Genomic DNA, 16,071 nt, shown 5'->3' on the forward strand with positions numbered 1-16,071 from the left:
TTAAGGATATTCTCCTGAACACGTTTCAGAAATTCCTCCCCAATGATCCAACAGGCACTAATCAGGATTTACGACAGTTGAAAACATTACATCTCACACATGTAATGGGCTAGTACACTATCGCTTTACCTTTCAGAATGTGATTGAATCTGGTTCTGGCCGGATTGGGGTAGTGTTTATTATTATTTAATATGTGGACAAGTTAACAATTGCTATCATTGTTCACCAGACAGAGCATGGTGAAGATTTACCCAAGAGAAGATTAGTTCCTGACCAAAAAATATAGCAGAGGTTACCCAACTTCAAGAATACACCAGTGGCATAAATTTCTTAATTGACAGGATATTCTTGAATTTCTTTCAGCACCATTTTTTGTAAAAAAAAAGAAATAAGTGCTTTCCAGCTGGAGATTTCAAACTTTCTGATCATATTGTTAGCCTTTTGTTAATAGTTCTTAAAAATCTGTTAGGATTTTACAGTAATGAGTGACTAAAAATGTCCAACAATATTTGACGCTTGCATTGAAATAGAATCAGCCATGAACTTTGCTTTAGCTTTGGTTTAGCACACTGGGCTAAATAGCTGGCTTTTTAAGCAGACCAAGGCTAGCCAGCAGCACGGTTCAATTCCCGTACCAGCCTCCCCGAACAGGCGCCGGAATGTGACGACTAGGGGCTTTTTACAGTAACTTCATTGAAGCCTACTCGTAACAATAAGCCATTTTCATTTAATTTCATTTTGTTGTCAGCAAATTATGTCTGGTTGCTCAGTCAAAAGTGCCTCAACTAATTTGGACTCATTTCAAGTCTTTTGTTAAAAGGCTTGTGTGCTCAGCTACTGCAATCTCAATTCAAAAGGTGCCCACATTGGTGATTAGAAACAACAAAAGAAAGACTTGCATTTATATAGAACCTTTTGTGACCTCGAGGTGTTCCAATTCACTTTGCAGCCAGCAATAAACTACTTAGAACTGTAATCACTGTTGTAGGAAAGCCAATTAGTGCACAGCAAGCTCCCACAAACAGCAATGTGAGAATTACCAAATAAATTGTTTTTGTGATGTTGGTAAATATTGGTCAGGGCACCAAGGATTTTGCTCTTCTTCAATGTAACACTTTGATATCCATTATATCTATCTGAGGCAATCTCAGAACATGGTATGTGAAACTCAATTAATAGCTCAGAATTAATCTAATGGTTCCCCTTTATCTACACTGGTTGTTACATTCTCAGAAAACGCTAATAAATTTGTCAAACATGATTTCCTTTTCCCAAAACCACATTGACTCTGCCTGATTGTAAGATAATTTTCTGAACGTCCTGCTATTATCTCGTTAATAATGGATTCCAGCATTTTCCCCATGACGGATGTTAGGCCAACTGGCCTATAGTTCCCGGCTTTCTGACTCATTCATTTCATGAACAAGAGGTATTACATTTGCGATTTTCCAATCTGCTGGCACATTTCCAGAATCTAGGAAATTTTCAAAGATTACAACCATTGTATTAAAAATCCGTGCAGCCAATTCTTTTAAGACCCTAGTATGCAGGCCATTGGTTCTAGGGAATCTATGAACCTGAAGGTCCATGAGTATTCCCATTACATTTTCTCAAGTGATAGTAATTCTTTAAGCTCCTCCCATCCTTTTGCCTCTTGATTTTCTACTAAACTTGGGATGCCATTGTCATTGTCTTTTGTGAAAACGGGCAAAATGTATTTGTTCAAAGCCGCTCCCGTTTCCTCTTTTCTCATTATTAAATCCCAGTCTCACCCTCTAAGGCGCCAATTTTCATTTTAACTACTCTTTTCCATTCTGCACACTTGTAGAAGCTTTATTGTCTGTTTTTATATTTCTTGCTAGTTTTATACTTGCATTTCTCCCTCGATATATACTTTTTGTCAGCCTTTGTTGAAATCTAAAACTTTTGCATACCATTTCAAAACTCTATTTACATGCTCCATTTGCACACTTCTCACTCCATTTACACATTCAAATGTTAGATCACTCATCTCACCATCCATACACCCCTCATTTCATTCACACACATCCGTTAGTCAACAGTAGACCAAGACCCTCGGGGCACGCTGGCTCGGAGTCGCCGGTCGGTGCTGCATGTGTCTGACGGCGGGTACGTGGCTTCCCACCTCACACTGTACATTTTTATCATATATATGCTCATTGATATTTCTGAATTTTGAAACCGGACCTTGGCTGAACAAGATCCTTAAAGTAGTGAACATGTGTTTGTCTGTGACTCCAGAATAAAATGAGCCATTTTGCTTTTTCAGTAAACTCACACCTCATTGTCTCTGAGGAGCCATTATGATTACCTGGGGACTGCACGGCTCAACTTCAAACAGAGCTATACGAAGGCTATTTGCATTTGATAACCCAGGGTTGCCAGCAGGAGACACAGGGTCTGCCTAGACAAAAGGCCCCTGAAACAGTTTTTTCAACTCGCAATGGCCATGATGCTTAGCAGTCTTTGCAACCCAGCTGAATTCTAGACGATGGATGCATATCCTTTGGTAAAGGCCTAGTGGAGATGCACGGGGTCATGTGATGTAGGCCTCTGGTCCATTGAACAAGTTAATATTGCCTCTTGCTGAGCTGAATAGCTCAGTCTGCACTTTAACTTCTGACTATGAACATCACATATAGGACCTCTGCCGAGGTTGAACACATGGTCCCATCTACCCTACTTTTGCCGAAAGTTCTGTACCATTGACTAGAAGACTGATTCATCTATGCATGCCTATCTCATCTTGTAAATGCAATACCACCAAGAAAATGAATTTATAGATCATCAGTTTTGAGTCTGCCAACCTTCGTGAAAGATTACCTCATTGTTGTTTAATTCTGGAATCTGGAACCCATGTGATCCAATATTTATTTTCTCTGGTTGTCTCTGTACTTTGAAACTTCCTTTCCTCTATCATTCTCTTTACCATCTGAGTGTGAAGGTGACATTGTGAACACTTCTTTGGCATTTTGAATGTGTACAATAAACTAACCCTTTGAGTTCATCCAATCTGAGTTTGCTGTGGGAGTTATTAACAGAAAATTGGATCATACAAAAAACTGAGAATGTGACGATCCAAAAATCTTTTGAGGATGTGGCTAGACACATTGATGAAGGTCGGGCAGTGAATGTGGTGTATATAAATTTCAGCAAGGCATTTGATAAGGTTCCCCATGGTAGGCTCATTCAGAAAGTTAGGGGGCATGGGATACAGGGAAACTTGGCTGTCTGGATACAGAATTGGCTGGCCGAAAGAAGACAGCGAGTGGTAGTGGATGGAAAGTATTCCGCCTGGAGGTCGGTGACCAGTGGTGTCCCGCAAGGTTCTGTTCTGGGACCTCTTCTCTTTGTGGTTTTTATAAATGACTTGGATGAGGAAGTGGAAGGGTAGGTTAGTAAGTTTGCCGATGACACGAAGGTTGGTGGAGTTGTAGATAGTGTTGAGGGTTGTTGCAGGTTACAACAGGACATTTACAGGATGCAGAGCTGGGCTGAGAAGTGGCAGATGGAGTTCAAACCTTGATAATTGTGAAGTGATTCCTTTTGGAAGGTCAAATTTGAATGCAGAATACAGGGTTAAAGGCAGGATTCTTGGAAGTGTGGAAGAACAGAGGGATCCCAGAATCCACGTACATAGATCCCTGAAGGTTTCCACCCAGGTTGATAGGGTTGTTAAGAAGGCGTATGGTGTGCTGTCTTTCATTAATAGGGGGATTGAGTTTAAGAGCCGTGAGGTTTTGCTGCAGCTTTCTAAAACTCTAGTTAGACCACACGTGGAATATTGTTTCCAGTTCTGGTCGCCTCATTATAGGAAGGATGTGAATGTTTTGGAGAGGGTACAGAGGAGATTTACTAGGATGCTACCTGGACTGGAGGCATGCCTTATGAAGAAAGGTTGAGGGAGCTAGGGCGTTTCTCACTGGAGCAAAGAAGGCAGAGAGGTGACTTGGTAAAGGTGTACAAGGTGATGAGAGGCATGGATAGAGTGGATAGTCAGAGACTTTTCCCCAGGGTGGAAATGGCTGTCACGAGGGGTCATAATTTTAAGGTGATTGGAGGAAGGTAAAGGGGAGATGTCAGAGGTAGGTTCTTTACACAGAGAATGGTGGGTGTGTGGAATGCACTGCCAGGGGAGGTGGTGGAGTCAGAGTCATTCGGGATATTTAAGCGACTCTTAGACAGGCACATGGACAGCAGTAAATTGAAGGGGTGTAGGTTAGGTTGATCTTAGATTAGGATAAATGGTTGGCACAACATCGTGGGCTGAAGGGCCTGTACTGTTCTATGTTCTATGACTGTTTAGAAAAATATGACACTGCTTCTAAAAAAGGAAATAAATGAGAAATACATTTTTGTTTGTGGACAAGTGGTATCAGGCAAAATGAGTGCTGTTTAAATTTACTCCCTATCCTGCCCATAACAACATACTCTCTGGATTCACACTATTTTCTTTCCATGTGTTTTAGTCACTTCACTTACTCCCCTCACACTCATGCACACCCCCACATTTCCATTGGATTCAATCATTGCTTTCGTTACATAGAATAGGATCACAATCTTACCTGATATTCCACACATTTTTACCACAGGTACTCATATGCTCTTTTCAAATTGTAGTACATAGCTTACAATATTGTTCTGCATAATCTTTCTTCTAGTTGCTTTGGCTTTTTATAATTTACCTTATAAAGGAACATCAATTCCTTTTGTTATAACCCCAGCGGTGGTCAGGGAATAGGAACCATCAGGTTCCCATGCCCTCCGGGGAATATGAACTTCCCCGGTAAAGGGGTGGGGTGGGTGCAGGTTAGGGACAGAGAGATGATGATGATGATTTGATTGTAAAAAACACCACAGATACATTTCATGAACAGAAGGAATTCAAGAAATGGCTCACTTGGAAACAAGTAGTATCTAAAAATGAACTCGGCATAGCTCAGTTCACTGATCGACAAAAAAAAGCATTAATTGCACTTATCCCTCAAAGCTATGTGAGCATCAGTCTCCTCTTACACCCCAACACAGAAATTGCCCAAACCTTCAGCACTTCCTAGTGCCGTATCCCTCTATACCCATCCTATCCATGTATTTGTCAAGATGTCATTTGGACGCCTTTAATGTATCTGCTTCCACAACCTCCCCTGGCAACACGTTCCAGGCAATCACCACCCTCTGTGTGAAAAACCTGCCTTGCACGTCTCCTGTAGACTTTGCCCCTCGGACCTTAAACCTACGCCCTCTAGTGACTGACCTCTCCACCCTGGGAAAGAGTGCCTGCCCATCCACTCTATCCATGCCTCTCATAATCTTGTAGACCTCTATCAGGTTGCCCCTCAACCTCCGTCGTTCTAATGAAGACAGTCCGAGTCTATTCAGCCTCTCCGCATAGCGAACAAATGTTGGAAATTATTGAAGTGGTTACGTACCAGCCACTGTAAGCAAACATGCCTGAATAGAAAGCCAGCGGAATTCTGTCATATGTGACTGTACTACTGTCAAAAGCATTCTGAAAGTTTTCAAAGCGACCTGTGAAAACAGAACCTGGGTTCAATTCAAGATAAATGTTTCAAAGTCTTATCGATCACAAATATATTTCAACATGCCAGTATTCAATAAACATTTAATAACTGGTACGATCAGGCTGGTGGAACAGATGGAGGAGGAATTTAAGAGGTGGGACATGGTACCGTTGTCGCTGGCGGGGAGGGTGCAGTCAATCAAAATGATGGTCCTCCCAAGGTTCTTGTTTTTATTTCAGTGCTTGCCCATCTTCCTCCCTAGGGCCTTCTTCAAAAAGGTGACGAGTAGCATCATGAGCTACGTGTGGGCGCATGGCACCCCAAGGGTGAGGAGGGTCTTTTTGGAGCGGAGTAGGGACAGTGGAGGGCTGGCACTGCCCAATCTCTCGGGGTACTACTGGGCGGCAAATGTGTCAATGGTGCGCAAGTGGATGATGGAAGGGGAGGGGGCAGCTTGGAAACGAATGGAGAGGGCGTCCTGTGGCAACACAAGCCTGGGGGCCCTAGTAACGGCACCATGGCCGCTCCCCCCCACGAGGTACACCACGAGCCCGGTGGTGGCGGCCACCCTCAAGATATGGGGGCAGTGGAGGCGACATAGGGGGGAAATGGGAGGTCTGTTGGCGGCGCCAATAAGAGGGAACCATAGATTCATCCCGGGGAACATCGACGGGGGATTTCAGAGCTGGTACAGGGTGGGCATACGGCAGCTGAAGGACCTGTTTATAGAGGGGAGGTTTGCGAGCCTGGGAGGGCTGGAGGAGAAGTTTGAGCTCCCCCCGGGAAACATGTTCAGATATTTACAAGTGAAGGCATTTGCTAGGCGGCAGGTGGAGGGGTTTCCCCTGCTCCCCAGTAAGGGGGCGAGTGATAGGGTGCTCTCGGGGGTCTGGGTTGGAGGGGGGAAGATATCAGACATCTACAAGATAATGCAGGAGGCGGAAGCAGCATCAGGGGAGGAGCTGAAAGCCAAGTGGGAAGGGGAGCTGGGAGAGCAGATAGAAGACGGGACGTGGGCGGATGCACTGGAGAAGGTCAACTCTTCCTCCTCGTGTGCGAGACTGAGCCTCATTCAATTTAAGGTGCTGCATAGAGCTCACATGACGGGGACAAGGATGAGCCGGTTCTTTGGGGGTGAGGACAGGTGTGTCAGATGTCTGGGAAGCCCAGCGAACCATGTGCATATGTTCTGGGCATGTCCGGTGCTGGAAGGGTTCTGGAAGGGGGTGGCAAGGACGGTGTCGAAGGTGGTGGGGTCCAGGGTCAAACCAGGATGGGGGCTTGCGATCTTTGGGGTCGGGGTAGAACCGGGGGTACAGGAGGCTAGGGAGGCCGGAATACTGGCCTTTGCGTCCCTAGTGGCTCGACGAAGGATATTAATTCAATGGAAGGACGCGAGGCCTCCAAGCGTTGAAACTTGGATTAACGATATGGCTAGCTATATTCAGCTAGAAAGGATCAAATTTGCCCTGAGAGGGTCGGTACAGGGATTCGCCAGGCGGTGGCAACCTTTCCTTGACTTTTTAGATCAGAGATAGACGTTCGGGGTCGTGGCAGCAGCAACCCGGGGGGGGGGGGGGGGGGGGGGAGAGGGGAGGGAGGGGGGGAGGGAGGGGGGGGAGGGGAGGGAGGAGGGGAGGGAGGGGGGGAGGGGAGGGAGGGGGGGGAGGGGAGGGGGGGGCAGCAAGGGTCGTGGGGGGACATGCACGACTGTAACGCGGGCAAGTCTGCTCGCTGCTCATGTCTGAAACTGAAGGCTGCCTTGTTTGTTAAGGTTGCCTGGGGGGGGGGGGGGGGGGGGGGGGGAGGACTGGTGCGCGCGAGAGGGCGGGCGAGGGAGGGACATTTGCCTAGAGGGATTGTGTTGTAAATAATTTAAAAATTAGTAGGGGTAAATGTCTGTATGGAAAAACTCTTTCAATAAAAATTATTTTAAAAAAAAAATAATAAATAACTGGTACGATAAGTCACATGTCCACTAAAAATGATGAATGATATTTATAGTTTGGCATACGAAAAATTGAACAGACACATGTAGAACTAATTGACATAGCTTATAAATGGAATTCTTGTTCTCACATGCACAGCCCCTGATTCACCCTGCCGCGCCAGTGTTCTACTGAGGGATACGCCTGCTGAGATTTTCTTTCAGACACAGCCACTGTTGCTATCAGCGGCTTCAACGTCCCTTTTCCCACCCAGCATCGGCCTTTGCCCAATTCTGGGAAAATTCCGCCCTGTGTCTTTTTTTTCTCTGGGTAAATCGCACCTTGAGCCAAAGCCATCATCCCTGGAACAATGATCAATCCCAATGCTGCCAGTTTGAAAACTGTGAGGACGACTTGAATTCGGGCGGTCCAGCTCACACTGCAGGAATTTATATACACCACCAATGCTGCAGGAAGTTAAAAAAAACAACTAATTCATTGTCATGTTTGTGTAAGACACCAAACTAAGCCAACAGTGTTTTTTGAAATTACAATTAAAAACAGAAACCGTCTAAAATACTCAGCAGGTCTGTCAGCATCGGTTGTTCAGGCCGGTGGTACTTTGGCAGAACCCTGGAGGTGTTGGTAACGTACATGAAGGAGGCGGGGAGAGCAGACCCATGACGGTAGGGAGTACTTTTTTTTTCTCCCGTGCATGATGTATATTCGAGGAACGATTTCTTTGTCGTGGGGAAGTCGTTGCTGCCAGGTGTGAGAAAGCTGAATATTCGGCTATTGTTATTGCAGATCATGTACCGCATTTGGGGGAATGAGGTCTTGGAGAGGTGATTGGCACAGAGATGGAGTTCGGTTTCTGTGGGAGGATGGCAGGGGTCATAGACTTAGATTCAGTAACAACAGGGTCTCGCCATCATTGGTACGGGGGGGGGGTGCAGGGGAGGGGGGATTATCTCAAACAAGGCACAGCAGGTTGACAAGGAGGCTCAGGAAGAATGCCAGCGGTTGGTGGAGGGAATTTTGGAAGTGGACGAGAAATACGCGGAGGATCCCACGCTGGAATTGTTGGTTAGCAGGGAGGATGTGCAGGCGAAGTTTGATCTTTTATCCATGGGGAAAGTGGGACGCAGGATGAAGTGGGCAAAGGGGGAGATGCTTGAGTATGGGGAGATGGTTTGTTGGCGAGCCAGCTTAGACAGCAAGCGGCCTCTCGGGAGATAGTTCAGATTCTGGATGGAGGCCCGGGGGGGGAGGGTTGGTGTCAGCACTGGAGCAGCTGAATATGGTATTTGCAGACTTCTATGAAAAATTGTATAGGTCAGAGCCCCCAGGAGATAAGCAGAAAATACTGCAATTTTTGGAGGGATTGGAGTATCCCATGCAGGGGGGGGCAGGGTTGGACTGGAGGAGCCAATAGAATTTACAGTTCAGAAGGACGCCATTCGGCCCATCGAGTCTGCACTGTCCCTTGGAAAGAGCACCCTATACCCTATCCCCTCAACCCAGTAACCCCACCTAATCTTTTGGATACTGAAGGCAATTTTGGATGGCCAATCCACCAAGCCTGCACATCTTTGGACTGTGGAAGGAAACCGAAGCATCTGGAGGAAACGCACGCAGACACGGGGAGAACATGCAGACTCCGCACAGGCAGTGACCCAAGCCGGGAATTGAACATGGGACACTGGAGTTGTGAAGCAACAGTGCTAACCACTGTGCTACCGTGCGCCCATATAAATATGATGTGGAGATGCCAGCGTTGGACTGGTGTGAGCACAGTAAGAAGTCTTACAACACCAGGTTAAAGTCCAACATGTTTGTTTCAAACACTAGCTTTCGGAGCGCTGCTCCTTCCTCAGGTGAATGAAGAGGTGTGTTCCAGAAATATATATATAGACAAATTCAAAGATGCCAGACAATGCTTAGAATGCGAACATTTGCAGGTATTTAAGACTTTACTGATCCAAAGATAGGGGTAACCCCAGGTTAAAGAGGTGCGAATTGTCTCAAGCCAGGACAGTTGGTAGGATTTTGCAAGCCCAGGCGAGATGGTGGGGGATGAATGTAATGTGACATGAATCCAAGGTCCCGGTTGAGGCCGCACTCATGTGTGCGGAACTTGGCCATAAGTTTCTGCTCGGCGATTTTGCGTTGTCGGCATCCTGAAGGCCGCCTTGGAGAACGCTTACCCAGACATCAGAGGCTGAATGCCCTTGACTGCTGAAGTGTTCCCTGACTGGAAGGGAACATTCCTGCCTGGTGATTGTCGCACGATGTCCGTTCATTCGTTGTTGCAGCGTCTGTACCACGCTTCGGGACATCCTTTTCGACAGCATATGAGGTAAACAACGTTGGCCGAGTTGCACGAGTATGTACCGCGTACCTGGTGGGTGGTGTTCTCATGTGTAATGGTGGTGTCCATGTTGACGATCTGGCACATCTTGCAGAGATTGCCATGGCAGGGTTGTGTGGTGCCGTGGTCACTGTTCTGAAGGCTGGGTAGTTTGCTGCAAACAATGGTTTGTTTGAGATTGCGCGGTTGTTTGAAGACAAGTACTGGGGGTGTGGGATGACCTTGGCAAGATGTTCATCTTCATCGATGACGTGTTGAAGGCTGCGAAGAATATGTCATAGTTTCTCCGCTCCGGGAAAGTACTGGACGACGAAAGGTACTCTGTCGGTTGTGTCCCGTGTTTGTCTTCTGAGGAGGTTGTTGCGGTTTTTTGCTGTGGCGCATTGGAACTTGTTGCTCGTTCTGGGTGAGTGTGCTTAACACTCGATTTGGCTCTGTTTCGTTCCTTAGCTCTGGAATCGCCAGGTATCGTTAAGATACCGCCATAAGTTTCAAGGTCAAGTTCAAAGCAATAAAACCATACACCAATTAGTAAGTTCAAACAACTGAGTTTATTATAATACAATTATAACTCTACCCATGCACACGCTAAGATGATTAAACTATTCCTACCACTAAATAAACCAATACTTATCTCGAAGGGAACTGCCGGATCAGGGGACAAGGCCTCTTGCTCTGCTCTGGCCTGCAGACTTCAGGTTGGTATGGGTTAAAAAGGGGTCAGGAGTGTCTATCTCTGGTAGCGATCGTTGTGAGACACTTACTTGCTGGCGGCTGCTGTCCCAAACCTCTCCTCTCTCGTTCAAGGTCTTCTTTGGCAAAAGCTGGTCGAGATGCTGGTCCAGAGAGGAGGGCTGGTTAAGAAGAACGAACTAAGTGTGGGACCTGTCTTTTATAGGTCCTAGAGCTTCGCGCCCTTTTGGGCGGACCCTTTTCCTGCTGGGAATCGATTGGGTCTCTTCCCAATCGATTTGTTTGAATCCCCCAATACTGAGGCTGTCTCTCGGCTACTGGGCGGGCCTTCAGGTGCTTTGTTTTCGAACCCCGCTGGTGCCGGGGTGTCTGGTTTCCCATACACTGTTGCAATCACTTCTCTATTTGTGTCCATTGTCCCTGGGATCGTTCCATTGCTATGTTAACTATCCCGGAGATTGCCTCATTAGTATGCGGAATGTTCGTTTCGGTGCTGTCTGCTCTCTTAGCAGACAGAATACACATTGGCTTGGTACAGCCTGCTTGTGCTGCAAACATTGTCCATTTTAACCTGCAAGCTTTGCGTTCCTCCATTTTGTATTGAGGGAATGGTCAACTTCGGTGGCTACAAACTGTCGATCGATGAGTCGAGTGCCATATCCCCTTCGTACGAGGGCATCCTTACAGCATCTGTAGGTGTCTGTGACGCTCCTCCTTGTCTGAGCAGATCCTGTGTATACGGAGGGTTTGTCCATAGGGGATGGCTTCTTTAATGTGTTTAGGGGGGAAGCTGGAGAAGTGGAGCATCGTGAGGTTATCCGTGGGCTTGCGGTAAAGCGAAGTGCTGAGGTGACCATCCTTGATGGAGACGAGTGTGTCCAAGAATGCAACTGATTTTGGAGAGTAGTCCATGGTGAGTCTGATAGTGGGATGGAACTTATTGATGTCATCGTGTAGTCGTTTCAGTGATTCTTTGCCGTGGGTCCAAAGGAAATAATTGTCATCGATGTATCTGGTGTATAACGTTGGTTGAAGGTCCTGTGCGGTGAGGAGGTCTTGTTCAAACTTGTTCAACCGTGACCTGGGATTCATGTCGCATTACATTCATCCCCCACCATCTGGCCTGGGCTTGCAAAATCCTACTAACTGTCCTGGCTAGAGACAATTCACACCTCTTTAACCTGGGGTTACCCCTATCTTTGGATCTGTAAAGATTTAATTACCTGCAAATGCTCGCATTCTAAGCATTGTCTGGCATCTTTGAATTTGTCTATATATATGTTTCTGGAACATGTTGGACTTTAACCTGGTGTTGTAAGACTTCCTACTGTGCCCATATAAATAGGGATTGAGGAGGTGCCTACGGCAGGTGGTGCAGGAGGACCAGATGGGGTTTGTGAAGGGGAGGTGGTTAGCATTGAATGTGCACCACCTGTTAAATGTGGTTCTGACCCCAGCAGAGGGGGAAGAGCAGGAGGTCATAGTGGAGTTGGACGCTGAAGAGATGTTTGACTGGGTCGAGTGGAACTATTTGTTTGCGATGCTGGCGCGGTTGGGGACAGGTCCTAAGTTTATGGAATAAAGCCCTTGGCCATTACACTGAGGGGCTCGTATAAGTGGAGGGGCATGGTAGGAGGATCCAAACTAAATTTGGAGAAGCTCGAGTGCTTTTCAATTTTCCTGCTGGGAAAAGGGACTAACTTGGTGGGGGGGGGGGTTACGGATTTGGGTGGCGGCCACCCATTTTAGATATATCTGGTGGTGCAGATGGCTCGGGATTGGGCCCGGCTCAGTACCTTAAACTTCATTAACTTCGCCTCTCTGATTGCACAGCGAATTATTTTGCTGGAGTGGCGCTCGGCATCGCCGCCGGGGGTAGCGGCTTGGTTGGGTGATCTGTATGATTTTCTGTGGTTAGAGAAGATAAAGTATGAGTTAAGGGACTCTGCAGGGGGATTTGAGAAAAGGTGGGGGATGTTCGTGACCATGTTTGAGGAGCTGTTCGTCGCGGGGGTGGGGGGGGTGGGGGGAGTGGGGGAAGTGGGGGGAGGGGGGGGGGAGAGAGAGTGAAAGAAGTTGAGATTTGTACAGACTGAATAGTTGATTGCTGGGAAGTATGTTTCCCGGGGTGTTTATTCGCTGGAGCCTGTTTTGATACATGTTTGTAATAAAATACATTGAAAAAATAAATAAAGAAACTTCACGAACCTGGTGGGTAGGGTCAAGGCGGACTTGCAGAGGTGGGATAGTCTCCCTGTGTCGCTTGCGGCTGAGTGCAGTCAGTGAAAATGAATATCTTGCCACGGTTTCTATTTTTATTCCAGTGCCTCCCGATCTTTTTACCAAAGGCATGTTTCATGGGAATGGAGCGGCTGATCTCGTCATTTATTTGGGCTGGGAAGGTCACCAGGATTCGTAAAACAGTGTTTCAGAGAGGGCGAGAGTTGACGGGCTTGGACTTACTGAATCCTATGTATTACTATTGGGTGGCGAATGCCGAGAAGGTGCAGGGTTGGGGTAGGGAGTCAGAAGCAGTGTGAGTGAGGATGGAGGCAGGCTTGGGTAGGGGGTTGGGGCTATAGGGTTGGCTATGGTGCTGCTCCCATTCGTGCCAGTGAAGTACTCGAGTAGCTCAGTGACAATGGCAACGCTGAAGTTATGGAAATTTCTGCAGCATTTTAAATTAGGGGCGGCAACGAAATTGATGCCAGTCTGAGAGAATAATTTGTTTGAACCAGCAAGGTTGGATGCTAGGTTTCGGGCCTGGGAGGAGAAGGGGCGTGGTCACACTAAAGGATCTATTCCTGGGAGGACAATTCGCAAGTTTGGAAGAGTTGAGGGAGAAATTTGGGATCCGCAGGCCGAGGTTTTTATGTATATACAGATGTGGGATTTTGTCAGGAGGACTTTCCCAACATTTCAGGTGATGTTTCCCCCTTCTTTGCTGGAGGGGGTTCTGTTGGTGATGGGGTTGGAGGGGAGAGCCACCTTGGCTATTTATGGGAGGATTATGGAGGAGGATTACGGTGGTGTCTTTGAAGGGGGTGAAGGCCAACTGGGAGGAGGAATTGAGGAGGAATTGAGGAGGTTGCTGGAGGAGGGGTTGTGGTGCGAGACGTTATGGAGGGTGAAAGTATAGACCTCTTGTGCGAGCTGATACAGTTGAAGGTGGTGTACAGAGCGTACCTGATGAGGTCGAGAATCAGTCGGTTGTTTGAAGGCATGGGGGACATTTGTCAGCAGTGTGGGAGAGGGCCGACTAACCACGTACATATATTTTGGTCGTGCCTGAAGTTGAAGAAGTTCTGGGCTCCTGCTTCGGCAGCATGTTGAAATCTTACAAATGGACTTACAACCCTGTCCCCTGGGGGCCATATTCGGAGTGTCTCTCCTACTGGAGCTGCAGACAGGGGTGGGGGTAGTTGTGTTGGCCTTCGCCTCGCTGGTGGCTAGGAGGCAGGTTGAAGTCAGCTTCTCCACACTGTGCATGGTTGGGGGACTTGATGGAATTTCTGTGTTTGGTGAGAGTTCAGTTCACTTTGAGAGGGAATGTTTAAGGTTTTCATAAGAGAAAGCGCCATTTATTTCTCACTTTTAAGGAATTGGCTACTGCTGGGGGGGTGGTGTGGTGAGGTTGAGTTTCTGGTTTATGGGTGTTGGCTGGTGGGAGGGGAGGTTGCTTTATGTTTCTTTTACCTTACATTTATGTCGAAAATGTTAACAATTTAATGACTATTTAAAAAAAATAGTATTCTGATGTTGTACAGTTATTCTGTTAACTAAACATTTATTGAATTCCTTCACTAGTTTTTCCCTTTTTTTGCTTTCTGTTGAATGAAATTTTAAAATGCTGTAGAAAATATGAAAATTAGTTTATTATTTTGCTATATATTATAAAATTTTCTTCAACTAGGATGGCACCGTGGTTAACACTGCTGCCACACAGTCCCAGGGACTGAAGTTCGATTCCAACTCGTGTCTGCGTGGATTTCCTCCAGGTGCTCTGGTTCCCTCCCATAGCCCAGAGAAGTGCAGGTTAGGTGGATTGGCATGTTAAATTTTCCTTAGTGTCCAGGTATGTGAAGTTTAGGTTAAGGGGTTATTGGGATAGGGCGAGATGACAGTGTAGTGGACCTGGGTAAAGTGCTATTTCAGAGGATTGGTGTAGACTCGATGGGCCAAATAGCCTCCTTCAGCATTGTATGGATTCTATCAAACCCATTATTAAAGGTTGACATGTGGCTGAATTCTTCAGGCCCCCAGTGGTGGGTGGCATGTTCGGGAGGTTCGAGAGGGTATTGTCACTGGCACCATTCCTTCACCTACTCAGCCCCGTCACAATTTTGCCAGCGGCAGGGGAGGTGTCAAAAGATCCACCCAAGCTATGGGAAAATTGGGTAGGCTGGTGGCTGGGCAAGTGGGAGCCTTCCCTTCTGGCCCCTTGTGCCAAATAGAAGTCTGCCAAGATCTTCATCCTTTTCCCCCTGCTCTGTCTATCCTGTTTATGCTTCCCATCAGCTCCTTGACAGGGCCTGCCAGCCTGGTCCTGGCGATACCCCAGACTTACCGTGAAACCTCTCTCCATTGCAGCACGCTTCCTCTGGGATTGGCCGTACTAAACGTTCCTCAGTGTCTAGGGATGTGAAGTTTAGGTTAAGGGATTATTGGGATAGGGTGGGATGGGCGGTGTAGTGGACCTGGGTAGAGTGTTCTTTTGGAGGGTCGGCACGGACTCGATGGGCCAAATGGCCTCCTTCAGCACTGTATGGATTCTATGATTCTATGATGTGGTCACTGCTCCCAGTGGAGCTGCTGGGATCAGAGATCTGCAGGTCATTTGACTGGCTAGCAGCTCTCGGAGGCAGAACTTCCTTTCTGAAGTGGGTGGAAGTCACCTCAAGCCAATTAATGTCCCAAAGCCCTTAACTGGCTGTGGATGTGTTGCTTCCAACCTTTATACTGTGGGAAGTGATGGGGTACACCCCAGAATAGAATTCAGCACATAGTCTCGACTCCCATTAATGCATTCTACTGATTCAACTCTTAATTAAAAAGAAATTCTCCTGTTCTTTGTCCTAATCTAAAATTTATGTTCTCTCATTCTAGATTCCTCAACTACTCGAAATACACTATTGGTTTCTATCTACTGTCAACACTATTGGTTTCTATCTACTGTTACATTTTTCATAATTATAAACACGTCAATCAAATCACCCCATAACCTTCACTATTCTAACAACATGAGCTTCAATCTTTGTCTTTCTTCAGTTTTGCAATTTCTCTAAACTTTAGTGAGTCCAAGCTCAAACTGTTCAATCTCTCTTCATACACCAACCCTTTCATCCCTAGAATATCTGAACCACCAAATCTTTCTGCCCCTCCTCAACAATCAGCTTTAACCAAAATTTATCATCTCATAGTTATTGAAATGGAATTCCAGTTTTCTGTATTTTTGCTGATTCACATCTTATCAAATGTTTACTTACAGCTGCATTTGGTCCCCATAATAGTTACAATGTCTCCTATTTTAATCATC

The 16,071-nt window shown here is 46.6% G+C and overlaps 1 protein-coding gene across 2 annotated transcripts in view; it reads right to left on the reverse strand.

Moving 5' to 3' along the window:
• The window catches only part of LOC119955096 (cystine/glutamate transporter-like), an 83,988-nt gene that overhangs the window by 44,196 nt on the left and 23,721 nt on the right, over positions 1-16,071 (reverse strand). For both annotated transcript variants that reach the window (XM_038780968.1, XM_038780967.1), the window contains exons 4-5: positions 7,813-7,938; positions 5,451-5,550 (exon numbers count right to left, since the gene is read on the reverse strand). In XM_038780968.1, the coding sequence (XP_038636896.1) occupies positions 5,451-5,550; positions 7,813-7,938 (226 nt within the window). The remainder of the gene's footprint in view (positions 1-5,450; positions 5,551-7,812; positions 7,939-16,071) is intronic.

Source organism: Scyliorhinus canicula, chromosome 20 (genome assembly GCF_902713615.1).
Source record: "Scyliorhinus canicula chromosome 20, sScyCan1.1, whole genome shotgun sequence".
Classification (NCBI taxonomy): domain Eukaryota; kingdom Metazoa; phylum Chordata; class Chondrichthyes; order Carcharhiniformes; family Scyliorhinidae; genus Scyliorhinus; species Scyliorhinus canicula.